We start from the raw sequence: 26,840 nt of genomic DNA, 5'->3' as shown, positions 1-26,840 counted from the left end.
ATGAGTGAGGAAGACTTGTGTGCTGAGTCGCACAGAGAACATGCCCCATGCAGCACCACTGACTTAACTGAAACAGACCCAACTCTATGGTTTACACAGGCCTTGTAAACTCATCAACACTTCAGGAATTCAAACATTGCCCAGAATAGCCAAAGTTACACCCCAATTTCCCCATATGGCAGATGAGGAGCTGAACTTGTCAGAACTAGGAGCAGAAGAAAGAAACCTAATCAAAACCATAGTGGGGAAATCAGGAACAGAGGATGGCTGCATCTTTATGCCTTCTTAGATCATGCCCCCATCAGCTTCTTGATCACAAAAACCATGTAGAAATGTTTTCTGCTGGGCACACACCAAGATGCAGAGAATTAAGATATCTGGTCCAAAATTCCATGATGAGAAAGGATCCAGCTTCTTAAGTTTAATGATACTCTGTCTGCTCCAGGAGGAAAACTGAGGCTCCTTGTCTAACCCCAGTGCTTTCTGGTCACGAAAGGAAGGCCTCTGAGGAGGTCCTACCTCAGAACTATTGAACAGGTGACTAAATCCAGTGCTGGGGTTACAGAGAAATAGGACCACCTGTTCATTGCTGACAGCAATGGAAAATAATCCACCTGCCAATCCTACTTTGGGAAAACTATGCCATTGATTATACCTGCATGCTAAAATTAAAAAGTTGCAAGCCATTCCATTTCCAGCACCCTAAGGAAACAACACACACACACACACACACACACACACACACACACACACACACACACAAAGCCTGGAAATCATCCAAATGGTTACCAATGACAAATGATTACTCAACCAAGATAAGATATAATAATGTGTTTGATAGTGTAATTAAAAATGACTAACAGGCACCTGAAGAAATAATAAAATGATTAAGTGAATCATAAGTAGAGACGAAAAGATTCAGTGATGGAGCCCGGGGAAGTGTCTCATTCCTGTATTCCCAGCTATTTGGGAGGCAGAGATTGGGAAGACTGTGGTTCAAGGCCAGCCCAGCAAAAAGTTATCAAGACCCCATCTCAACAAAAAGCTTGGTGTGTAGTACAGACCTATCATCTCAGCTCTGCAGGAAACGTAAATAGAAGGACTACAGTGCAGGCCAACTCAGGCGAAAAAAAAAAAAAAAAAAAAACCTGCAAGACCCTACCTGAAAAATAACTAAAGCAAAAAAAAGAGTTGGAGGTATGGCTCAAGTGGTAGAGCACTTGCCTAGCAAGCATGAAGTCCTGAGTTCAAACTCCAGTACCAGCCAGGCACCAATGGCGCACACCTATAATCCTAGCTACGCAGGAGGTAGAGATAGTGGTTTGAAGCCAGCCCAGGGAAATAGTTTGAGATCCTATCTCGAAAATACCCAACATAAGAAAAGGAGTGGCTCAAGTGGTAGAGCGCCTGCCCAGCAAGCATGAGGCCCTAAGTTCAAGCACCAGTACCATCAAACTCCAATACTGCCGAAAAAACAAAAAAACCCACCAAATAATAAGACTGAGTAATACATATCCCTTGTCCACAACCACATAAAATCAAGTTTATAAGGAGGTAGGACTTTTTCTTTCATTTATTTATTGCAGATAATCTAGATATTCTTTGACTACACAGCTATTTAGATAAGGATGACCAAAACAAATGCAAACTAGCCAAATGTTTTCAACTCCGTGTATGTAAGGGGTTCCAGTAAGAGGCTATTATTCTCTCAGAGCCATCAGTAGGCATTTAAGGGTTAAAGCCAGCTCTAGACTGGCATGAAGGCTGTGTGGAAAATTCATTGTCCTTCCCATGTACCCCCAAATCACATTCTGGAAAAGGGAATTGGGGCACATCTCTCTCACTTTGCTACAAAAAAGAGTCCTCCATGGGTCACCACACAGCCTTCCCATGCCCTAAAGACATGGGACTTCTATACTGTTCTCTTCCCACATGACTTTCCTCTTGCTTCCTAAAGCTCTGACCACCCCTTACCCCCTAAAGCCCCCCTCCTACTAGTCGGCTGACCCCTCTTACTTGGGTCTGGAGAGGTAAAAACACTGTCCTCTAGAGAATCCTTATTCTGGGTCCTGGGATTCATACCTATGGAAAGATAAAAACAGTTTGTCTAAATTGAGTTTATTCTGCAAGAGTTCTGGCAGTTATGGCTGAAGAAGGCCAAAACTGAAGCTAAAAATAAAAACAGGAACCAAGTGCCAATTCTGAGCCAAGTATTTCAAACAGCACAAAAGAATCAATCAAAGAAAACGTGAGCAATCTAAAATTTGGGACTGAGCCAGAACTTTACTCTGAGGTTATCAATATTATTCTTTGTATAATGAGACATTTAGCAAAGCAATCCACTACTTATTTTAAGAAAATGGACACATTTCAGTGATTTCAACTAATGAGAGCAATCGTTCGCACATACAACGTGACCTATTTAAATTTATCTTTTGGGCTTCAAGAATATAAGACATTAAACTTCAGTACTTCAGTAGAGTAACAATAATTCTACCTATAACTGGGCTGAAAAAAATTCAGATATTCTTTGAAATCCAACTTTTTGACTACAAAGTAATACAACTGATTTTAATACACACATAATAGTATTTAAGCAGTGTAAAACCCCACATGAGCTAGGAAATTAAGACACAGTAAAAAGAATCAGGACGTTCCTAAGCAAACTGTCAGCACTGGTTATCTCCAAGAAGGAGGGGCAGGGGATAAAAGGAGAACTTGTGCTTTTTATTCTAAATCCTCCTACGTTGCTCGCTCAAATTTTTTATCACAAGAACAAATATTTATAAATCCCTGTGAAATTGTGAAGGGAAAACAAGCTGCATCCTAGGAGGAAGCACTTGCAAATCACACTACCTAGCCAGAGACTTGCATTTAGAATACAGAGAAAACTCAAAATTCAAGAGGAAGAAAAAACAACCCAGGAAATAAATGAGGAAAAGCTTTGAACAGACTTCAAACAATACATATCGAATGCAAATAGCCACATAAAAAAGGTACTTTACATACCTGATCATTAGGGAAACAGCAAATGAGACACACAGTGAAATACCTCTATATACCTGTTTGGGTTTGTTTGTTTGTACTGGGGTTTTGAACTCAGGGCCTTGTCCTTGCTAGGCAGGTGCTCTACCTTTGAACCTCCAGGCCTTGTTTGTTTTGAAACAGAGTCTACATAGCATGGGCTGGCCTCGAGCCCCAGATCGTCCTGCCTCAGCCTCTCGAGAGCTGTGATTACAGACATGTGCCACCATGTTTGAATGAGTAAAATGACGGACCATACTAAGCACAGACAAGGATATGGAGCAACTGAAATCCTTCCACATTGTTGGTAGGAATGCTAAATGGTGTGTCGTTTTGGAAAAAGAGTTTTAACAAATATTTACCATTTGGCCTAGCAATCCCTCCCCTAGGAACTCACACAAGAAAAATGAAAACTTTTGTTCATACAAACTCATGGCTATGTTTATAGCAGCCTCATTCATAGTTGCTAAAACCTGCAAATATTTCAAGTGTCTTTCAGTTGGTGAAGGGATAAACAAACTGTAGTACATCCACACAATGGGACAGTACTCAACTAGGAAAAGGATGAATAGCTGGGCACAGTGTCACATGCCTGTAGTCCCGGCACTCAGAAGAGTAAGGTAGGAGGATCACTTGAACCCAAGAGTTCAACTGGGAGAGGAGGAGCAGGAGGAGGAGGAAGAAGAGGAGAAGGACTGGGGAGGAGAAGGGGGAGAAGTTGGATGTTTGTGGATATATGACTCTGAATTTCTCAAGCTCATAGAACTGTATGCTAGAACCTTACTGTATATAAATATTAAAATAAATTTCTTCTATTTAGTTATTTAGACAGGATCTCACTATGCAACCTAGGCCAGCCTGGAACTCATTATGTAGCCCAAGCAGGCACTGAACCTGAGATCATCCTCCCTAAACCTCCTAGAGCTGGGGTTATAGACACAAGCCAGGCTTTTTTTTTTTTTTTTGCCCTTCATCATATAATAATTCTTTTATTTTTATTGTTGCGTTGGGTAAGGGGTACGTTGTGGCATTTACAAAAGTCTTTAAAACATATCAAATACATCATACTTGAATTCACCCCTTCCACCATTCTTCTTCTTTATAAGAAGAAGAATATATTCCCCCTCCTATATAAATTTCTTTAACTTTAAAAAGATGGTATCATTTGGCCAAAATAATTTTAGAACTTGTTTTTGTTGTAACTACCTGCAGCAAATTAAAAAAAAAAATTACCACTATAGGTTAAGAATCCTTAATCCAAAAATTTTAAATCTGAAATGTTCTAAAATTTAAAACTTTTAGAGTTCCAACAATGATGCTCAAAAAGTTTTGGATTTTGGAGCATTTTGGATTTGCAGATTAGGGGTGCTTAACCAGTAAAATTTATAAAAATACTCCAAAATCTAAAAAGCTCTGACATTTTCAATGCTTCTAGTCCCAACTATTTCAGAAAGGGATATTCAACCTATACCACAGTAGAAGGGACAGTTTATAAACTCAGATAAGTGCAGTATTTCATTTCCCTCAAGACTATAGCGTGAGGTCAATATAAAGTAGGTGTTAAACTTTTTCCTACGGATAAAGAAAATGAGGCTCAGAGAAGTTAAGTAACTTACTGAAGATCACACAGAAAGTAGGTGGAACCTGCATTTAGACTCTATCAACTTTACAGATGCTCTATTTTTAGATGGTCCATCTGGGACTCCAGTTTTTAGCTGTTGAAGATGTTATCTGTTCTTTGTCAACAGCCAAAAGACATTTGAAGCTAAATTTTCTGAGAAAGCTATTTTGGCTGACAGCATCCATTTTCATGCAAACACAAAGTATTACTGGGCAATGAGACAGATTTTTTTTTGGGGGGGAGGGTTGGGACTGGGGTTTGAACTCAGGACTTCATGTTTCAAAGCTGGTGCTCTACTGCTTGAGCCACACCTCCAGTCCATTTTGCTGTGGTTACTTTGGAGATGGGATCTTGTGAAGTATTTGCCTGGGCTGGCATCAAACCGTGAGATCCTCCTGATATCAGCCTCAAAGTAGCTAGGATTATAGGCATGAGCCCCTGGTGCCCGGATGAGGTGGACTTTCTAGTTCAACCTGAGAACTAGTGTGAAGGCAATTACAAAACTGGCATCCCCAAAACATTCTTGGTAATAAAATTACTAAATAGATCACTTCCCAGGTTTGGGTAAAGAGTTTACTCATTAAAGTAAAGGGTTTTTTCCCTTTAAACAAAACCCAACCAAGCCTGGTCTATAAGACAATTGAAATTATTACTTTTTATTCTTACAGTACTGGAGTTTGAACTCAGGGCCTTGCACCTGCTAGGCAGGGGCTCTACCACTCTTTTCTGCTTTATGTATTTTTGGGATAGGGTTTTGTTGTTTCCAGACCAGCCTGAATCATGATTTTCCTATTCAAACTTCCCGAATAGCTGGGATAACAGGTACAGGCCTCCAGGCCCAGGTTTTATTGGTTGAAATGGGGTCTTAGGCAAACTTTTTGTGTGGGCTGGACAAGTAGCTAGGATTATAGGCATAAGACACATGCCCAGCTGGCAACTGAAATTCTTACACTGATAAGCAACTCGACTGGGGCTGGGAAGGGGTTGGGGGCTCAAGGGTAGAATACTTGGCTAGCATGTATGAGGACCTGGGCTCGATCTACAAAACCACAAACAAATAAATTAAAAAAACAGTTCAACTTATCACAGCAGCTTTGATTCCTAGGTTAAAATCTGACCTGTGCTATCTCTAATGGACATACACACATTTTATTTTAAGGAAAAAGCAATTTAAAAAAGTATTTTTAAAGGTTTTTAGAAAGTTACTTTCACACTTCCTTTTGAACTAAACCCAACACACTGCTTCTCAAATGGTTTTGCCTTTGAGGCTTTATTCCATTGGAATAGGAAGAGCATCAACAACCTGAGATGTCAAAGTGAGACATGGTCTATGGCTCTGCTCCAACTCAACGCTTGGGAATGAAGCCTCACTCTCAAAGGTCAAAGTCAAACACACAACTTTGGGAGCTAACGCTGAGAAGAGCCAGCTCAGTTCTCTCTTTCGACATCTGTTCAGAGGTAAGAAGTTTGAACACAGGCAAACCATATTGCATGAAGACTGAGGATGGCTTAAAAAGAAAGTCACTTCGAGTAGGAGAGCCCTTGCCTAGCAAAAGCAAGGTCCTGAGTTCAATCCTCAGTACCTCATCAAAGAAAAAAAGCAAAACCAAGTCAGGTAGAAAAAGACTGCCCAACTCTTTGAAGAAACAAATCCAGTTAATTGTTCAACAAGGTTATAAAAGAGAGAAGAAGGGCAGGTGGAGTGGCTCAAGTAGCAAGGGTGAGGCCCTGAGTTCAAACTCCAGTGTCACCAGAGAGAGAGAGAGAGAGAGAGAGAGAGAGAGAGAGAGAGAGAGAGAAGAAAAGGAAGTAAATCTCAAGGCCAAAAAGGGTACTGAGTGCTGGGCTTTGGGGGTTGATCCCAAGCCTTTGGGGTTGATCCTGGACCTATGTGTAGAAGCCAGTGCTGGAGCAAGTCCTTTTTCCTCTCTGGGTTACAGACATGGCACTTACTCATAAAAAACTGAACCTGGCCTGGATGAATAACATGGGGCCCAGTCTCAGTACACTGTGGTTTCATTTTTGCTTTAGCTCTCATGACAGATTTGCAACGGGAATGAGATACCCAACACAAAACACCAAGATGCAGTTTCTGAGTCCTAAACTAAAGAAAAAGAAAACACGGCATCCATTTATTTTTTTTAAAAATCATCTACCTCTAATGAAGGGAATAACACTAATTAACAAGTTGCCTAAACTGGTAAACAGTTAAAGATACAGAAGGATGAACAGCTGGGGATGTAGCTAAATGGTTGATGTGTGCTTAGCATACACAAGGTCCTGAATTCAACCCCTAGCACCAAAAAATAAAGACATTGGCTGGGAATTATGGGAATGCAGTTCAAGTGGTAGAGCACTTGCCTAGAAAGTGAGAAGCCTGGATTTGATCCCTAGGACCACATTCACGTGCGGGCACACACACACAAAGAGAAAGAAAGCAAAGGATAAAGACCATCTGCCCATTCCTACTGACTACCTGGTCCCTGTTGGGCAGCCCAGTGGAAAATGAGTGAAGAGTACTGCTTCAAGGCCGCCACTGGCAATGCTCAAAATGAAATAATGCAGAGCCCAGAGGGAAACCCACAAAGACACTACTGTGAATCGTGACTCATATGAATCACAGAGAGAGTGTAAGTCACACTTGAGTACCTGCAGATGGTACAAACTGTCAAGCCAGGGGAGGTTAAGGCAAGGGTCACAGATGACGTTATCCTGTGTCTTTTCTATTTTTTGTTTTACGTGAGTGAAACGTTTACTAGTTGTGTTTAGATTCCATCCCACACAAAGCAGGGCCTCAATGTAGCAATTTTTGCCCAATCTACTTTTGATCCTGACAATACTACCACAGGAGCAAGTGGGGGCAGAGGGTAAGTTCTTTGCATCCATTATAAAATGGAGAACCTCAGGCTCAATGAAGGTTAAAGGCTCAACTCCAAAGGATAGTGAAGAACAGGTCTGGAACTACGATCAGCTGGTTTTTTTGTTTTGTGTTGGTGGTTCTGGGGATGGAACTCAGGGTCTTGCAAATGCTAGGCAAGCACTCTACCACTGAGCTCCTTGCCTGGCCCTGGTCCAGGTTGTTTTGACTGTAGCACATTCTTCCATCTAGCACATCCTAATTTATCAGCAGTCACATGTTCAAGCCATAATTGCATCACTGGAACCATTCCCAGTCCGACTCCCCAAGAGAGGGCTCTCCTTTCAGCCTTGTTATCCCACAGCGGAACTGACTCCAATAGAATCCCAAGGAACCGCAAGTCAGACTTCCTCGAGATCAGGAAAGTTGGTGTCTTAATCAGTTTTGTTTCTTCTCAGAAGATTTCTAGAATGAAAACTGTTTAGTGAGTTTGAAAAAAGCAAACCATAGTCCATGAAGACTTAAAAAGAAAGTCACTTCAAAACCAAGCAAGGTGAATGGCAGAGTGGCTCAAATGGTACAGCACCTGCCTAGCAAATGCAAAGACCTGAGTTCAACGACCCCCCCAGTATGGCAAAAAAACAAAAACAACAACAAGGCAAGGTAAGTCTTAGGGCCATGGCTCAAGGGCCTTATCTTACAAGGGTCCTCAGTTCAATCCCCAGTAGCTCACAAAAAAAATGAAAGAAACGAGGAAGAAAGGAAAGGAGAGAAGGAGGGAGGAAAGAAGGGAGGAAAAAGCAAAACTAAGCAAGGTAGAAAAAGATTTCCTAAACCTTTAAAAAAAATGAACCCATTTAATTGTTCAAACAAAATTATATATAGCAAAGAAGAACATTAAGAGAAAAACCTTTCTTCGGTGAGAGAAAGCTTACCTAAGAAGGCTTTTAGCACTCATTCAGCTATCTACTTTACCATATATTTACCAACTATCTACTGTGTGCCAGAGCAGTTTTTTGTTGTTGTTGTTTTGTTCTTTGTTTTGGTGGGACTGGGATTTGAACTCAGGGCTTCTCACTTGCAAAGCAGGTTCTCTTACTTCTTGAATCACACCTTCAGTCCATTTTGCTCTGGTTATTTCTTGGAGATGGGGGGAGGGAGTGGTCTCAAGAACTATTTACCCAGGCTGGCCTTGAACTGTGATCCTCCTAATCTCAGCCTCCCAAGTAGCTAGGATTACAGGAATGAACCACCAGCATCCGAATCTAGAGCAATTTTAAGCTCTGGAAATACAGCCATGAGCAAACCAAAAAAAAAAAAAAAAAACCTTCCGCTCGTGGAGCTTAGAGTGAAAAACACAAAAGTAAAGAATCTAGAATGACAGGTAGTGCTGTGGAGAGATATTACACAGGAAGGATGCATGGAAAGTGCCAGGCTACAGGGTAGCAACTCAGTGCAGACACAAGGGAGCAGGTGGCAGACCACTTGCCCAGCGTGTGCAGGGCCCTGGGTTTGATCCCCAGCATGGAAAAAAAAAAAAGACATGAAGTAAGTCAGAGAGCAGGTGGTGGTGGGGTGGCCATGTAACTCATCATTGAATCCAGGACACCTTTGAGAGTGAAAGGGGACACTGTTAATAGTCATATGGGTCTATGTTCAAACCAGGACTGTTCTGGGTAAATGTGAACCTGTGGATCTTAGCCCTGAGGCCCTCTGGAGTAAAAGCACAGCAGAGGGAAGAGCAAGAGAAAGGACTGTGCCTGATCTATTGGGGAACCACTGGAGAGACACGAGAGGGGAAAGCAGAAGATGAGATCTGAGATGAGCCTGGGAAAATTTGACTTCAGGGGTTCTGTCAGTAATGCCTTGGCTTTTAATCCAAGTGAGTTGGGAGCCATTGGAGTGTTTTGTGTGAAACACAAGTTTCATGACCTGCCTTTTTTCTTTTTTTTTTTTAAGTCTGGGTCTCACTATGTAACCCAAGCTGACTTCAAACTCACAATTCTCCTGCCTCAGCCTGGAGAGTGCAGGAATTACAAGCATGCAACACCATACCCGGTTTCTAACTTGACTTCTACTCTAGACTGTTCATTTCTTAGCCATCTGGTTAAGATTAGGTGTAGAATAGTCACTCTGAATTTCTGATGCTGAAAATAAACAGTGCACCGCAGGTATGTGGCTCCACCCCGCCCGGAATCCTAGCTACGTGGGAGGCAGAGATTGGGAGGCTAGTCCTGGAAAAGTTCATGAGACCTCATCTCAATCAGTAAAAGCTTGGCATGGTGGTCAGTTTCTGCCATCCCAGCTATGCAGGAAGCACAAATAGGAGGACCATGGTCCAGGCTGGTCTAGGCATAAATGTGAGACCCTATTGAAAAATACCTAAAGCAAAAAGGGCTGGGGGTGTAGCTCAAGTGGTAGAGCCCCTGCCTGGCAAGTGTGCAAACTCTAGTACAACAACAGAAAACTGTGAAAAGGCAAAAGAGGAAGCTGAGGCTAGTTAGCATGTTATCACATCCAAGCAAAGGATGGTGTACCTTGGACCAGGCAAGGACTGATGAAGGTAAGATGCTGGATATACTGTAAGACAGATTTGACATTGGTTTTTGTTTTGTTTTGTTTTGTGGTGCTGGGGTTTAAACTCAGAACCTCATGCTTGCTAGGCAGGCACTCTATCACTTGAGCCACACCTCCAGCCCTAAAGACAAACTTTCAGTCTAGTGGGGAGACAGACATGAAAACACAGAGGGATAATGATGTGCTAAATTGTATAGTTGGATTATGCATATGGAGTTGTGTAGCAGCAGGCCTAACATCTCCTGGCAGGGCATGAGGGAGACAGGGCAAGGATGAGGTTCTGTTGGAAATGAACTGTGAAGACCACGTGGATGACTGCCAGGCAGAGTCAGCGTTAAAGACAAGGAGGTATGATATGCTATACAGAGGAACTAGACTGTGTAAAGGAACACGAAGTCATAATTACTTTAAGAGGCCACAGCAATGGCTGGAGTACAATAAATCCTCATATGTTGATGACAGTAACTCCTATTGGTTGAGTACTCCTCATGTATACCTAGTACTGTTCTAACTATTTACATGGGCTGTCACCTTTATATTCACAAGTATCCTTCTCATAATGAAGAAACTGAGCTACACAAGGTTAGGGTCAGGTAACTGGCCCAAGGTCCTTGATGCTAATTAGGGGCCCAATTGGGCCTCATGTCCAAAGATTCTAGAGCCTGCACTTTTTCAACATGCAATACTACCTTGAAGCAGAGGCAGCTGAAGATGCAAAGGTAGGCAGGAGCCAGGTGGTGGGTGGCATTCCATGTCATGAAGAACCACTGAAACGTGTCTATGTGGAAAAGAGAACCTGAACAGATTTGCATTTGGAACTACCTCATGGATGAAAGTATGGAAGATGAATCAGAGGGGAGAAGAACGTGGCAGGAAGATCTTTTAGAAGGCTACTGCAACAATCCTGATCAGAAGCCAGGTGTGGTGGTGCACGCCTGTAATCCTGGCACTCAGGAGACTGAGGCAAGAGGATTATGCATTAGAGACCCATTTGGTCTACATAGTGATCTTGAGGCCAGCTGAAGCAATGTAGTAAAACCCTGTCTGAAAAAAAAAATCATGGCCAAAGATGACAGAAGCCTGAACCAAAGCAGTGAGAGTAGAGATGAAGGAACAGAGGATGAAGGATGGGTTAAGGACCAAAGAGACACAAGTGCACTTGACAGCACATTAAGGATGAGGCCTCTGGGAGTCATTTAACCAGGGAGGTTCCATCAGCAAGCAGATTTACAGCTCAGGAGCCCAAGAAGGAGAGGCTAAGCCAGAGACCCAGGTTGCAGCAAATGCTTTCCCAACATTTGTGTGTGTGCGCACATACAAGCTAAGAAACCCTAAATGAAATGTCATCTGATGATGTCATTTGGGGATCCCAAAATAAGGGCTTTTTGAAAGCTTACTCTTCTTTTTTTTTTTTTTTTTTTTTTTAGGCGGTACTAGGGTTTGAACTCAGGGCCTCACACTTGCTAGGCAGGTGCTCTCCCACTTGAGCCACTCTGCTAGCCCTTTTCTGCATTGGGTATTTTCAAGATAGGGTCTCATGAACTATTTGCCCTGGCTGGCTTTGAACTGCAATTCTTCTATCTCTGCCTCCCGAGTAGCTAGGATTATAAGCAGGAGCTACCAGTACCTGGTGAAAGATCACTTTTCCCCACAAAAGACACATCTGGGTAAGCACTGGGCTACTCCCAGCTCCTAGACTACTCTGGGTAGATCCTGGTTCTGCCACCCTCTGAATCTGCAACTTGTCCTCCCTGCTTCAGGTCGCCAGTAAAACTAGCTCAAGGTGCATTCCAGGGAGCCCCACAGCAGCCCTAACAGAGCCACCCTCCCCTCAAAAGCCTGGGAAGCTCAAACTCTAGCTTCCTAAAAAGTGACTCTTTGGTTTAGCAAAAAGCAAACCTTGCTTTTGTGACATTCTAAATGTACTTTAGAAAATCTGAAAGTCAGGCAGCAGTTCCCCCCCAACCCTTATTTGTTTTCTAATTTAAAATGAATGAATGAACTGAATGAGCTTATAGTCATTGTGGGATTCTCTCACATCCCACCCAGTGACCCCGCCTTAGCCACAGGCCCCTAGGGATATTGCTAGATCAATCTATCAATGAATGAAGGACGATATCATTAACCAATTTTATGCAACTTCATCTTCCACACTGCCTTAAGGCTAGTTTTAGAAATGTGGGTTCTAGAACACTAAGGCATGACATAGTGGCCCCACTCTGTTGTTTTAGTGCTTCCACACTCATTTTGTGTAATACCTGTCCTCTGAGGTTCTGCAGAAACTGCCTCCATCTGTGCAAACCCATGTTCCCTAAGCCCTTAAAAGGCACTTGGAACAGAGTGGTCAAATGAGGACAGAAGTATGAATCAGGATACCTGGCTGCTGGGGAAAAGAGATTAGTTTAATATGTCTACATCTGTGGCCATTAAACAGGCCATGTGTAAAATGTATTTAGTAACTTATGCTCTGTTGGGATGGTCAAATGATGTAATAGATACAAAAGTGCTTCCAGCAAGAGTAAAAACCAAGTCCATACTCTACCCACCCTTCACTTGACCTTGGAATCTTTACCTTCTAACTCTCTTCCCAACCAAATTCTATCCCTTCAAGCTGAGTTGGACTTCTTGAAGCAACCATGTCACCCTTCTCCTCTCTTGAGGTTATAACTGGAACCACACCCCATTCCTTTCTGAGCCTCTCCTGACTACATTTATGAGGGTGTCAGAGACCATTCCTGCTCTGTCCCTTGTGCTGCCCTCAACACCCAACTGCCTTCAATCACGACTCCCTGACAGAGCGATGGTGAATGTGATTTGACCAACGTGTTCTCAGCTAAAATGTAATGTGTAGCCCATTTATAATTCCATGCATTATACAGCAGTGCTTCTAAATAGGTCGCCCCAAATTGTGCTGAAATGATCCCAAAATAGATGTGACCCTGCTTTTCTGGCCCTTGGGTCGCTTCTAAATATGAACCTACTCTGAACATCCCAACTCTTTTACCTCTTGGATGAGTTACCTGCACCACTGTTGCTGACCAGGCTGACAGAAAGCTCTTCCGTTCCACTCAAGTTCATGAAGGACACGCCATCACCAGGCTGGCGGGAAGTGCTGTGCCTGCAGAGAACAGAGCCCAGCCACCTGGCTTAATGCAGATCAGCACTTCTTTTCCCTGCTCACCCTGCATCCTAGCGGGGAGGGGCTCAGGGAAAACAGGACTGAATGTTCAGCCACACAGACTGGCAAACCTTGAGATCCCTCTCCCAAACCATCGGGTGATGGTGCTTTGTTTGTGTGCCAGCTCTGGCCTTCTCCCTGGCACCCTGGCTGTTTCCCACTGCCATGCTAGACCACCTGTCCTTTCTGTCTTACACCTCCACCTTACTAATAAGGAAAAAAATATGAGGTATTTGATTAGATGTACCAGAGTCAATCTGCTAAAGAGCCTTGCCCTGCCCAGAGCCCTCTTCCATCACATGAGATATCAAGGTGTCTGAAAGAAGGGCAAAGTTGGCTCTTGCTAAGTGTTTTCTACAGCAATGCAGGAGCAGCAAGTCCAAGTGTTGCCTGGACTCATGTCTGTCAAGGCTTAAATGACTTTCTTCTTATACTGACTCTCTTAAGATGCCCTGAAACATGTTCAGAGCTGTGATTCAAAGAGTTTGTTACTGTAAGCACAGCTCTTTATTTCTGTTACTTCCAGCTTTAACTTTTAAAACTCAACAGTAGGATTCCTCAATGACCAAGAGGACAAAAGTCACAGGGAGTCTGCCCAAAACTACAGCATGAGTCACCCATCTCAGCACTCCAAACTCAAAAGCCTTTCTCTCATTTTCATCCTTGAATGAGCTTGAAAGAAACCTATGTTTGAGATTTACAAAGTGTAACCTCCAGACAAACTTAAAAGCAGGGCCTGGGTAATATCATAGACAAAAATGTCAGGTTGTTTGCTTTGTACTTTGCCCAGGGAAAGGAATGATGCTGGCTGATAAAGAAGGCCCTGATTTCACGTTCTCTTTTCAGGTCTTATAAATGTGACATTTGTCAGCAGTCAGTTCTGCACATTGTCCTGAAGAGCGTTCTTGGGTTACCTTCCAGAGTCCTGTGCACACGCTCACCTTCCAGCAGCTTCATGATACGCTAACTCCAAGAGCTCTGCAGAGGAGTGAGTTGGGTCCCTCTGCCCGCTGCCCTGCAGCTCCACCATATTCTGCCTGGTTTGGTGATGGATCTGGATGGCTTCTCCAGATGGTCCTATCCAAAAAAAGAACCACTGAACATCATTCCCACCTCATAGCTCATGTTGTGCGCATAACTGCAATCATTCTTCCTTCCAACTGCTGAGATATAGGTGTTGGAGAGATTCTACAAAGAACAAGCCACAGAGGAACATTACACAAGGGACCCTCTGGCTCCTACGGAGGATACCTCCTCCTCCAAGCAGGACCCATCCTATAGGGGGAACCTCCTGCTTATCATCCTGTCCAATCTGTTCAGAATACTTTAGAAGCCTCTGTCTCATGCATACCACTGGAGATAACATAAAGAAATACACAAATATAAGATAGTTAATTCAAACTAAACGAGCAGGAAACATGAATGAAACATCAAATGATTCTGTTAATACTTAAGAAAATAACAAATGTGACTCTAAGAAGCAAGAGATGTGCAAGTGCAAAAAGAGACAAAGTAAGAGAGAGATCAGAATTAGTGAAGTCTACTAAAACAAGCTTCCCAGAAGCAAAGTTTTAGAGGTAAGTGTTAAGGTTCAGAAGAGGGGTTGGAGAAGAGAATAAGTGGGTGGAAGAAACACCAGTGAAATCGCTAAAGTGAAAGAGGCAAAAGGTATTCAGGAGACTGTGAGATTAGGTGATAAATAAAAAAGCTTCTCAGGATGGGAATGAGGACACAGGAAGTTGGGTTGCCTGGTAAAGGGCCAGAGTTATTAGAGGGTGGACTGGGCGAAAAGATGTGCAAAGTCAACAGAGTTTGGAGACTATTATTTTAGTAACCTGTGCATGAAGGATGGGAGGAGAAAAATCACAGAAGCAGAAAGAGCTGAAGGTCACGAAAGACAGTTCTCTTAAGAGATCGCAAAGGAAGCCAGTGAGGGTAAGAATGAAGAGAAAGATGGCAGAAAGAAGCTAGTATACTTATAGCAGAGTTAAGGGAACAAAAGGTGCGGGAATGACCCCAATTATAGCCAAAAACCAGATTCATTTTAAACAGGAAAAACAAGTGCAAGGAAAATAGCCAGACATTTCTAAGTATTCGGCAGGATGGTCTTATGGGAAAAAAAAACCCTGGAGTTTAATGCTTCTGTTCCTTCCTCACCCAGCAAGAGCCCATTAAGCTGAGTTTAATTTTAGCTACAGCTCTCTAAAACCTTACTGTCATCTCCTTGAGAACAGAACAGATAAAAAATGACAAAGTAGGAAAAATAATGAATTAAAAATAATTTTTTCCTTCACTTGTCAGAGACCCCTGAGAAAAGATGAAGTAACATAATTGTGTAGCCAAGATGTTCAAAAGGCAGCCAAGAGAAGAAGGAATGGACGAGGACAAGGGACTTTAAGTCTTAGGGGAAAAAGCAGGTAGTAAAAGCATAGTGCATAGTCCTATTCAAACAGAAAAAAAAAAGAAGAAGAAGAAAGAAGAAGGAGGAAGAAGGAAGAAGAATAATAAGAAGGTCTTCAGTTAACACAGTTTGTTTCAAAGCCTTTTCCCAATGTCTTCAAGGATCCTCCTGAGAACCCGAGTTAAATAAAGCAAGCATGGTTATCTACATGTTACTGACATAGCCAGAGAAGTTCAGAGAAGATGAGACACTTGACCGAGGACACATGGCTGACTAGTGCTATGGACCAGGGCTAGTCCAGGGTTCTTTGCTGAGCAGACGACTTACCCACAGGAAAGGTGTGCATCCAGCGCCTTCTGTTGGATGTGAGCTTCATGGGCATCCGTGAGGGAGCAAAAGGGTTAATGAGTGCTCGCTGGGGCGTGTATCCACCAGGTCGGACATGGAGCATGGACTCTGCACTGCCCACGTGGAACCTCCCGGGAGCACTGGAGTCTCGCTGGGGTGGCTCCATCATGTTCTCCAGGACATCTGCCAGTCATCACGGAGTTGAAAAAAGACAAAGTCACAATGAAATCAGAACCTAGCGGACTGACAGGCCAAGGATGACAAGGATGCCTGACATAAATGTCAGGAAGTGAGCAATGAGTAGAACTGTCAGACAATAATGAAATAAAACACACTTGAAATAGTTTATTTTTTTTCCTTTGGCGGTACCGGAGTACCACCTTGGGGTTGCTAGACAAGTGCTCTGCCACATAAGCCATGTCTTCGGCCCTTTTTGCTATTTAGGATTTGCTTTGTTGTTTTTTTTTTTTTACTTGGTTGTACTAGGGTTTGAACTCAGGGCCTCAAACTTCTAGGCAAATGCTCTACCACTTGAGTCACTTGACCACATCGTTTATGTTGCTTATTTTTAAGACAGGGGCTCATTTTATGCCCAGGCTGACCTGGACCTCGATTCTCCTAGTAGTGCTTCCCGTGTAGCCAGGATGACAAGAGTATGCCACTGTGCCCAGCCATCAGTGAAGATGGGGTCTCATCAACTTTTTGCCAGGTTTGGCCTTGAACCATAATCCTCCCAATCTGTGCCTCCTGCTAGATAGGAATTTTTTTTTTTTTTTTTGGTATTGGGGTTTGAACTCAGGGCCTCACACTTTCTAGGCAGGCATTCTACCACTTGAGCTACTCCGCCAGCCCTTCTTTTTGTGTGGGTTATTTCTGAGATAGGGTCTCAAAAACTATTTGCCTGGGACTGCTTTGAACAGTGATCCTCCTGATCTCTGTCTCTGAATAGCTGGAATATCGGCTTGAATCACCGCACCCAGCCTTGGTTACTTTTTTAGATAGGGTCTCGAGTTTTCACCCAAGCCAGACTGGACCTCAGTCTACCTACCTACAGCCTCCTATTCAGCCAGGACAACAGGTATGAACTACCACACCCAGCTCATTTGTTGAGATGGGGTCTCAGTAACTTTTTGCCTGGGACAGTCTGGAACCTTGACCCTCCTGACTTCATACTTGCAAAGCAGTTACTCTACCACTTGAGCAGTTTGCTCTGGTTATTCTCAAGATTGGGTCTTGCAAACTATTTGTCCGGGCTGGCCTCAAACTGCAATTATCCTGATCTCAGCCTCCCAAGAAGCTAGGATTACAGGCATGAGCCACCGGTACCCAGCTAGTTGTTTACTTTTTAAGTATTTGACAGGAAGTTGTTTGGTCCTAAATAACTGGCCAAACCCAGCTCTGGGAGAACAACACATCACTCGGGGACCCTGGACAGTGAGCTGTACACAGTAACTTTGCGATGGGACTTGCGTTCCTCCCTTGGGGAGGGAGTGAGTATGTGCCCTAGGTGGGAAGGACTAGCATATAGATACTTGGCGGCCAGAGAGCACAAAGGGGCTTGTTCACTAAACCCATTTGATTTCCCCTTTAGACACACAAGACTAGAACTCCCCGCCCCTCTGCAGTGGAGGCAAATGACTTAGTTCCACAGCGACAGAAAACAGAGGTAACATGCCCCATTCCAGGCCTGGGAATTCTCCATTCTCATTTCCTCTCTCATGGCAGCTCTGGGGACCGGGCTGAACACCATAGCACCCTACAACAGAAGGAACCTGGGCACCTCAATGACTGAGTAGATCCTCCCGTTGACTCAGAGGACTGAGATATGTGTAAGTAATCAGATGTTATTGTGTTAAAATGAAGAAATACTCTTGGGGAAAAAGGAATAAAGAAATGAATGCATCCCCACCAGGCATGGTTGGTATCTGGGAGTACCTGGGAGGCAGAGGTAGGAGAAATGCCAAGTTTGAGGCCAGGCTAGGCTACCTAGGGAGTTCCAGGCCAGTCTGGGCAATGAGACCCTGTCTCAAAAACCTAAACCAACAACCTAATAAAAAAACAATGGATGCATCCAGCCTTGATTAGGCAAGGAAATGTAATATTTCAGCTCGATCTGTCCTACCCAGCAGCCTGTCATAGTGCTGGAGATCCTGAGAGGATCAAAGAGGTGAAACCCACAACCAACTCCCCTTGTGCATCCTAAGTTTGGTGAGCCACTACCCAGATTAGAAAGCAGCACCAAGGAATCAATTCATCATAAGCTATACAATGCCGACCAAAGAACCTTATACATCATACTATTTCGTTCCTTAAGCTGATTTGCATTCAAGAAGAGAATATTCAAATTGCCATGAAAGCTATATCTCTTGCCAGGTATGGTGGTGTAAACCTGTAATCTTAGCACTCAGGAGGTAGGAGCAGGAAGATTGAGAGTTCAAGGCCAGCCTGGGCTACAAATAATCATACAAAAAGGGTCTATCTTTCACTGCAAATTTGTGAATTGGTGCTCTGATATACCAAACAAAAAAGAATATGGTCTAGGTAATTATTGTGGAAGTAAAAGAAGAAAACCCAATTAACAAACAGAGACATGAGTACATACTTTAAAAAAGGATGAAAAATAGAACTAAGGGACAAAGTCAGTCAAACATACAAGTAGGGGAAATGTTTCTTATGTTCCATTGGGTTGGTAGGGGGGTGAGGATCCCTAAATATAACAGAAACAGGAAGCTAAGAGCCCATAGATTGAGTTGCTTTATAATATTCCAATGAACTGCTTTTTGGATTTTCCAATAAATTCCCAAATATTACTAAAAGACATTAAAATCAATTCTACTATTTAGATAATTTTAAAAGATACGTGTCAAAGTTACTTGGATTAAGAGCAATACCATCTTCCCAGAGAAGATCTGACTTTTAGAATAAGAAGTTTTTAAAGGCCTATTATTTAGTTTCATTTATTTTTTGTTCTAGTCCCTTCTAGCAAGAATATTTTCAGCAAGATGAGAGTAACTATTAGGCAAACTTTTCCAAAAAGAGGGGAACAGCTAACCTAGAAATTTTCTAATATATTAAAATTCTTTTGAATATAAAATTTCACTTTTGGAATTTCCTTTCTATACTTTGAACTAACAAAAAAAAATCAGAAGTAAAAAATTTTCATAAGCCCTAGTATAGCATGTGTGGTATCTAACTGATAAAAGTGTTCTGTTCCCTACTGCTGAGGTCCCAGGAGCCAACAGCTTCTCCTACTAATGTCCCTGAATCAGGAAAAACAGTCCCGGCCCATTGGGAATCCTTCCAGAGGCAACTGTGTGCACACACAACCTTCCTAAGCCTGTGCTCATAAATCGGGAGGGGTATTCTTCCCATCTGTGTCACATTCTTGAGTAATGAAATTATGGAGGACGATGATTAGTTGCGGGGAGAGGTGGCTATAAAGGGGTAGCAGGAGGGAGGCTGGTGGCGATGGAACTGTTCTGTATCTTAATTGTAGTGGCAGCCACATGAATCTACATGTGATAAAATTACACAGAAGTATGCACATGCAATACACAAATGAGTACGGTAAAACTGAATAAGATCTGTAGATTGTACCAAAGTTGACTTTCTGGTTTTAATGACTGTAACTATGTAAAAAGTTACCACCTCCTTGTGCACCTTTTGTAGTTTCCCATGGATCCACATTTATTTCAAAATGTAAAATCTTTTTTAAAAAATCAGGAGAGGCCTGTAAACTTTGGTTGCAGCTGTTGTTGGATCGACAAGATAAGATACAGAAAGATCACCACCTGTGTACCTTAATGCAAGACATCTTAGCAGGCAACTGAGAATAAAAGATTCTATTTTATTCTATGTATTTCAGTGGGAGAGCACTTGCCCAGCATGTGTGAGGCCCTGGCTTCAAATGCTAGCACTACACCAAAAAAAAAAAAAAAAAAAGAAAAAGAATATGGCCATCCATTGTCCATCAGTATTGGTGGAGATTGGTTCCAGGAATCTCTGTGGATATCAAACTCCATTCATAGATTGGTGCAGTACTTCCATATAACATATACACTTTACACCATCCCTAGATTACTTAAAATATCTAAAGTAGTATAAACAGCTGCTATACTGTATTGTTTAGGCAATAATAAGAAAAAAAGTCTATACGTGTTCAGTAAAGGCAAGCTTTTTTCCTAATATTTTCCATTCACAGTTGGTTGAATCCATGGATGCAGAAACCATGAAAATGGAAGGCCATTGAACAGGACACAGACTATTATAGGTATGGCACAAGTGGAAATAACAAGGAAATAAACCATTTGACCATAGGCCTAAGAAAAGCTCTATATTAGCATATGGAAAAGTATACAGTTACAGTGTGAGATGGGTAAGAAAGGTTAGAGACAAAAGTATTCTAATACACACTTACCTAACATCTAATGCAATTCATACCCATTGCACTGGGATGAAAATAATTAACTTATGGGACTTATACTCCACCCCAACCGTTCCCTGCCACTCCTATCCCCTACTATAGGAAAGAATCTGCACAGCCCCGGCTGTGCACTCTGACCTCGTGTACTGGTGTAGCCCAAGGAGCTGCTGACTTCATACTGATGCAGGTGGGGGTGTGGGATCATTAAGATATTAGCACTCTTGCCCAGGGAGCTGTCATCAGAAGCCTGGCTCCTCACTTCCTCAGTGGGCAGTGTACGGCTCGGCAGGGAAGGGCTGGATGAGACATCACAGGAGCTGGCACTTTTTCGATGATGATTCTCGCGTTCTCGCACAGACCTGCCAGGCAAGAGACAAGTTACACCAAAGAAGGGATGCTGCCTCAAGTTGAAACTCTAAAACCTGGCTGGGCACTGGTGTCTCACACCTGTAATTCTAGCTACTCAGGAAGCAAATATCAGGAGGATTACAGTTTGATGCCAGCCCAGGCCCTAAAAAAACTCGTGACAAAAAAGAAAAAAAAAGGGGCTGGCCAAGTGGCTTAAGTGATAGAGCACCTGCCTAGGAAGTATGAGACCTGAGTTCAAACCCTAGTACTGCAAAATAAATAAACAAACAAATAATAAACAAACCTTAGAATGCTAAAATTCATCACTAGCTCAAGTTACTTAGAAAGCCAATAACAAAAACTCCAGTGTGATGTATGAGTGAGAAATACTGCAGGACATACATTGTCCTGAGCAGCCTGAGATACGGGGAAAGAAGAGGACATGGCAGCCAGCTGTCGAACGGCCAGGACAGTTGTGATCATACCTATAAAGAAGCGATCGCTCTAATATGACTCCACTGATCTTACATCACTAAAAATGGAGTAACCAGACAAGATACCAGGATGCAAAAGAAAGTGGATAGTGCCACCGAGAAGTCTTCTCGCCTACCCACAAAACTGAACCAAAATCTAATCAAGCATCTAGTAATAACTGCCAGTTCACAGGAAATTCAGGGAATACAGGAAAAGTTAAACATTACAAGGAAACAATAAGCTAAATGAAGACAGCAAAATATTCTACCACCAGAAAAAAGAAGACATTATTACCAAATAAACTGTGTGGATCTTGTGTATATCCCAATACAAACAAGCCAACTGCAAAAACACATTTTTGAGACAACTGGGAAATCTGAATGTGGACTGGCTATGAAAGGACAGGAAGGAATTAGTATTTATATTACTAGTGGTACTGCTACTGTGATAATGTTTGTTTTTTTTTTCCTCTGTGTATTGCTAAGAATCTAACCCAGGGCTTTGCACATGCTAGGCAAACACTCTGTTAGAAAATTCTTTGGAGCTCTTATTTGAAGTGGCATGTTCCCACAGTCCCAGCTACTTGGGATGCTGAGGGAAGAGGACTTCTTGAGCCCAGGAGTGTGAGGCCAGCCTGGTCAACATAATAAAGACCCCATCTCAAAAAAAAAAATTGTTGTTTGTTAGAAACAATAAAAAATAGAATTCTTGGGATCTGCCAACATTTAAAATGCAGAAATGATGAAACAAGACTGATAACATGATAATATAGTCTCTCTATTTGAACATGTTTGAACATTTCTTTAATAAAAGTTTTTAAAATAATATACTGTTATTAAAACATAAAACTTTTGTGCTTGGCATGGTGGCACAGGTCTATAATCTTGGCAATCAGAAGACTGAAGCAGGAGGAATGCAAGTTCAAGCCACCTGGGATACACAGTAGGATCCTATCTCAAAAAACAATGAAGCCAGGCACTGGTGGTCTACACCTGTAATCCTAACTACCAAGAGGCTAAGATTAGGAGGAATGAGATTGGAGGCCAACCCAGGCAAACAGATCATGAGACCCCATCTCCAAAACAACCGGAGCAAAATGGACTGGAGGTGTGGCTCAGGGGTTGAGCTCCTGCTTTGCAAGTGCAAATCCTTGAATTCAAACACCAGTTCCACAAAAAAAAAAAAAAAAAAAAAAAAAAACAAAACCAAAACCCCATAAAGCTCCCTAAGGGGAAATTGTCAAGGAATAATAGGAAGAAAGAGGAAAATGAGAGAAACCCAATGTGGAGATAAAACCTCAGAATGAATAAAAGGGTTAGCCTATCAATAGGACTGCCTTTCTGCCATCAGGTGTGTTTCTTTCCTTCTAGAAAGATTTTGTACTAAGTCAGAGCTCAAATGAACCTGAAATGGATCCCAAGTGCTGACTACATGTTTGTTATTTCAAGAATAAATATTTGAGCAGAAGTATATGCTTAGCTATGTGTAAGACATGACTGTGTGGCTGGGCATGGTAGGGTGTACATGCAGACTTCTGCTAAGGCAGAAGGAACACTTGAGCCCAGGAGTTTGTGACTGGCCAAGGCAACAAACTGAGATCCCCCATCTCAAAGAATTAAAAACAATTAGGTCTAGGGATGTAGCACAGTGGTAGAGTCCTTGTCTAGCATGCCCAAGGGCCCTGGATTGAATCCCCAGTACAATAACGTAACCCATAACACAAAATATAATAGAAGAAAAGCCCCTAAGAAGCACCCAGGTGTAAGAGAGCTGCTGTTAACAATGCTTGCTCTGAGCTCTAAACGTTCTCTTGATCAGACATTAGGATGGAATGAGGGAAAGGCACAGAAAGCAATCGCTCAAAAGCAAATGATATATTAATATTCTTACAGTCAGCTATCCTTAAATTTTCAGATTTAAGAGATCTGAAAAATGGGCTCATGTTATTTGGTCAACTGGGGGGAAACATAAGCTAGAATTCTATTTCACATATGCATCAAAAAAATTCTACATAAAAAACTAAGCATAAAATCTAAGGCTGTCAGTCAGGCATGGTGGGCTTGTGCCTAAAGAAGCACAAACAGTATAGCAGGAGCTGTGATCATCTACCAAGGAAAAAAATGAGATAACAATCCATTCATCAAGTGTAGACATTTGACTTAAATGTCAAAGTGACACTAAAATAGTATAGCAGGATTGCAAGTTCAAGGCCAGCCTGAGTCACATACCAAGACCCTATCTCTAAACACAAAACAAGGAACTGGACACTGGTGGCTCAAGACTGTAATCTTAGCTACTTGGGAGGCAGAGACCAGGAGGATCAAAATTTAAGGCTAGCCTGGGCAAATAATTTGCAAGACCCTATCTCAAAAATATCCAACACAAACAGGGCTGGCGGAGTGGCTCAAGTGGTAGAGCGTCTGCCTAGCAAGTGTGAGGCCCTGAGTTCTAGCCCCAGTACCGAAAAAAAAAAACAAAAAAAAAAAGCCAAGAACTAGGGCCATGCCTCAAAGGTAGTGTCTACAGAGTAAGCGTGTGGTCCACCAAAAAAAAAATCAAGATAAGGAAGAAAATAAAAAATACTATCTAGAATTCAGGGTATTGGGGGTTTTCTTACACCAGACCCAGAGCTAACTCTCTAACTCTATCACAGTTAGAAAATGCTATATGACCAAACACCACAGAGCAAATTTTAAAAGTGGGATTTAAAGAAAGCAAAGTTCTTAGCCTCTGGGAAGAATAAAACTAAAAGAAACTCTGAGCCCTAAATTCTGTAATAGGGCCAACCTAGTGAGAGGAAGATTCTGGAATTTGCAAACTGCTTCTCTCGGATAGAAAAAGCCTGAGAACCTTCTCCTTATTTTGAGGCAATACTTCTTGGTAAACAAAATGACATCTAAATGGCCTGGCTTCTGTCTGGCTAATTTTAATCTAAAATATTTTCAAGGTTATTCTCATAAAGGTCCCTATGGATCTAGGTTGTCTGAAACCATACTTATATGCACCCCCAAGCGAATCTGGCAGAAAACCTGCAGGTGGCGAGGCGCTGGACCCGAGATGGGCCGGGCAGCCTGAACACTTGTGCATCGTAGGCATCATAGTCTACTTGGATGGGAAGAGCGTTCTCGGATTCTTTCGGTGTCCCAAGAGCTAAAAAATACACAATACAATTTGTCATCCAAACACATATCAACTAGACGTCTGCAGAGAATCTTCATCAAAACCTGTAAGACTCTGGTGATCATCCACTGAGGAAAAAATGCAATAATAACCCATCCATCAAGTTGTAGAGATTTGACTTAAATGTCAAAGTGACACAAAAACAGCTTATAGCAGGAAAGGCAAAGTGTCAGTAGCATTTCATTCCTCTGTGGTACCTCTTTAAAAATATCATTGTAATATGTTTAGTGATTTAAAACTTTGTACCTGATCTCTACAACTGATCTATGGGAAAGGAAAACCAAGGTTTTGTCATCATGTATTGGGTAGGACAGGACAAAAATATAAGGTGGCTTTGGAACCTTCCACAGGCCACACAAAGGGAACTGATGGGTCTCCTGACTTGTCTGTGAACCTTTTGAAGTGACTTCACATAGTTCTGTTGTCATGGATTAGCTAGCTGACTCTAAAAGATGTGAAAGAAGATCTTTAAAAAAAATACTCACATGTATCACGGCCATTTTTTGCTTTCTCAGAGGCAGGCTATAAAATTAAATAGATATTTAATCACTCTCTTCTCTGTCAGAAGAAAACTTAACACAGTGCACAGTATGTATGTGGCTGCTCCCCAGGACAAAGACCATGTCTTAGCCTTCTCTGCAAGTAGTTCAGGAAGCAGGAGCAAATATCTGACACCTGCTCACCATGGTGCCAAGCCCTGCTAGGTTCTTTACTTCCCGCCTCACTTCTTCTCACAACCCTGTCCAGAGGGAGCATGGACCCCCACTTCACAGGTGAGGCTATGCAATTCTACAGAGAATAAAAGATGTGCTCAGTCACATAATTAGCAGATGGCAGAGCCAAAATTTAAGCCCATATTTTCAAACTCTTGGTCAATTCACTACATATATGTTCAAGCATGGCGAGGTCCTGACCCAAACTGTGTATGCCTCCCCCTCCACTGTCACCTGTCTACCTACACCTGCCAGACCTGACTACTCCCTAGATCTCTCAATTTGCTGCAATGGAGTATAAAGGAAAAAGAAAAAAAAAAAAAGAAAAGAAAACCCAGGGCTATCAATGTGTAAAACATTCTTAATAAAACTTTCAGGATCCTCAAGCCTCCCATGACAATAATTGTTCTTGCTTTTAAAATGAGAGAAGTCATGCTGCAAGTCCTTCCCTGTCCCACTTCGTTGAAATGGTGTGGGAAAGCAAAAAAACCTCAGAATGCAGAATTCTACCCTTTCTTGGCAGAATCCCATCTCCCAATTTTACTATTTGACATAGCCCGTTTTTTGTCTTTTTTAGTGGGAATGGGGTTTGAACTCAGGGCTTCACTCTTGCAAAGCAGGTACTCTACTGCTTGAGTCATGCTTCCAGTCCATTTTGCTCTGGTTATTTTGGAGCTGGGATCTCACAAACTACTTGCCCAGGCTGGTCTCAAACCTCAATCCTCTGAATTTCAGCCTCCAAGTAGCCAGGATTACAGGCGTGAGCCACCTGTGCAAAGAGGGCATCCCTCAGAGGACTCAGCTATACTAGAAATAGACACATGGGTGAGAGCACTCGGCTCTGGTGTGGGACCTACAAACACAACAGCCTGTTTTTCTCCTCACACTGTATCACAAACACTTTTTCAGGCTGTGCATGGTAGTACACACCTGTCACCCCAGCTACGCAGGAGGCACAAGTAGGAAGATCAAAATGAGGAGCTGGCCTGGGCAAAAATGCAAGAACCTATTCCCAATATAACTAAAGCAAAAGGGCTGAGGGGTTAGATTTTGGGGGTTTTTTGTGTGTTTTGCTTTGTTTGGTGGTATTAGGGTTTGAACTCAGGGCCTCGTCATTGCTAGGCAGGAGCTCTACCACTTAAGCGATGCCTCCAGCCCTTTTTGCTTAAGTTATTTTTGGGACAGAGTCCTGTGATTTTGCCTGGGCTTGCCTAGACTTTGAACCTCCTACTTAACCCTCCAGTTCAGCTTGGGATGAAAGGAACAAGCCACCACGCCCAGGTAACTGGTTGAGATGGGTCTCAATAACTTTTTCCTGGGACTGGCCTCAAACTGATTCTCCCAAGTAACTGGGATTACAGGTGTAAGACACCACACCAGTGCTTTTGGAGGTTTTTAAAATTTTTTTGGCAGTATTGAGGTTTTAATTCAGGGCCTTGTACTTGCTAGGCACTCACTCTACCACCTGAGCCACTCTGCCAGTCCCCACTTTTTAGGTTCTTAAAACTGGCATTCTTATTAATTACAAATATATTCCATTAAGTGGGCATTTCATGATTGTATTCAGCTATTCTCTGTGTTTCCAACTTCTCACTATTATAAATAAAACTAGACCATAATCTGTTTGCATATGATAAACTTAATTATTTCCCAAAATGAAATTACTTTGCCACATACATTGTTCTTGATACATAGC

The 26,840-nt window shown here is 42.4% G+C and overlaps 1 protein-coding gene across 15 annotated transcripts in view; it reads right to left on the bottom strand.

Annotated features, from left to right (window-relative positions):
* Positions 1–26,840, bottom strand: part of Depdc5 (DEP domain containing 5, GATOR1 subcomplex subunit) — a 139,266-nt gene that overhangs the window by 71,829 nt on the left and 40,597 nt on the right. For 7 of the 15 annotated variants that reach the window (XM_074060952.1, XM_074060954.1, XM_074060958.1 and 4 more), the window contains 7 exons: positions 24,917–24,953; positions 24,281–24,401; positions 20,568–20,788; positions 15,986–16,189; positions 14,199–14,334; positions 13,100–13,197; positions 2,017–2,082 (listed from right to left, as the gene is read on the bottom strand). In XM_074060952.1, the coding sequence (XP_073917053.1) occupies positions 2,017–2,082; positions 13,100–13,197; positions 14,199–14,334; positions 15,986–16,189; positions 20,568–20,788; positions 24,281–24,401; positions 24,917–24,953 (883 nt within the window). Of the gene's footprint in view, positions 1–2,016; positions 2,083–13,099; positions 13,198–14,198; positions 14,335–15,985; positions 16,190–20,567; positions 20,789–24,256; positions 24,402–24,916; positions 24,954–26,840 lie in introns of all 15 variants that reach the window. The other 8 variants (XM_074060950.1, XM_074060953.1, XM_074060955.1 and 5 more) reach the window with 2 other exon arrangements.

The sequence above is a fragment of the Castor canadensis genome, chromosome 18 (genome assembly GCF_047511655.1).
Source record: "Castor canadensis chromosome 18, mCasCan1.hap1v2, whole genome shotgun sequence".
Taxonomy (NCBI): domain Eukaryota; kingdom Metazoa; phylum Chordata; class Mammalia; order Rodentia; family Castoridae; genus Castor; species Castor canadensis.
The sequence above is the reverse complement of the archived record's forward strand: the minus strand, read 5'-3'. Positions and strand labels throughout refer to the sequence as shown.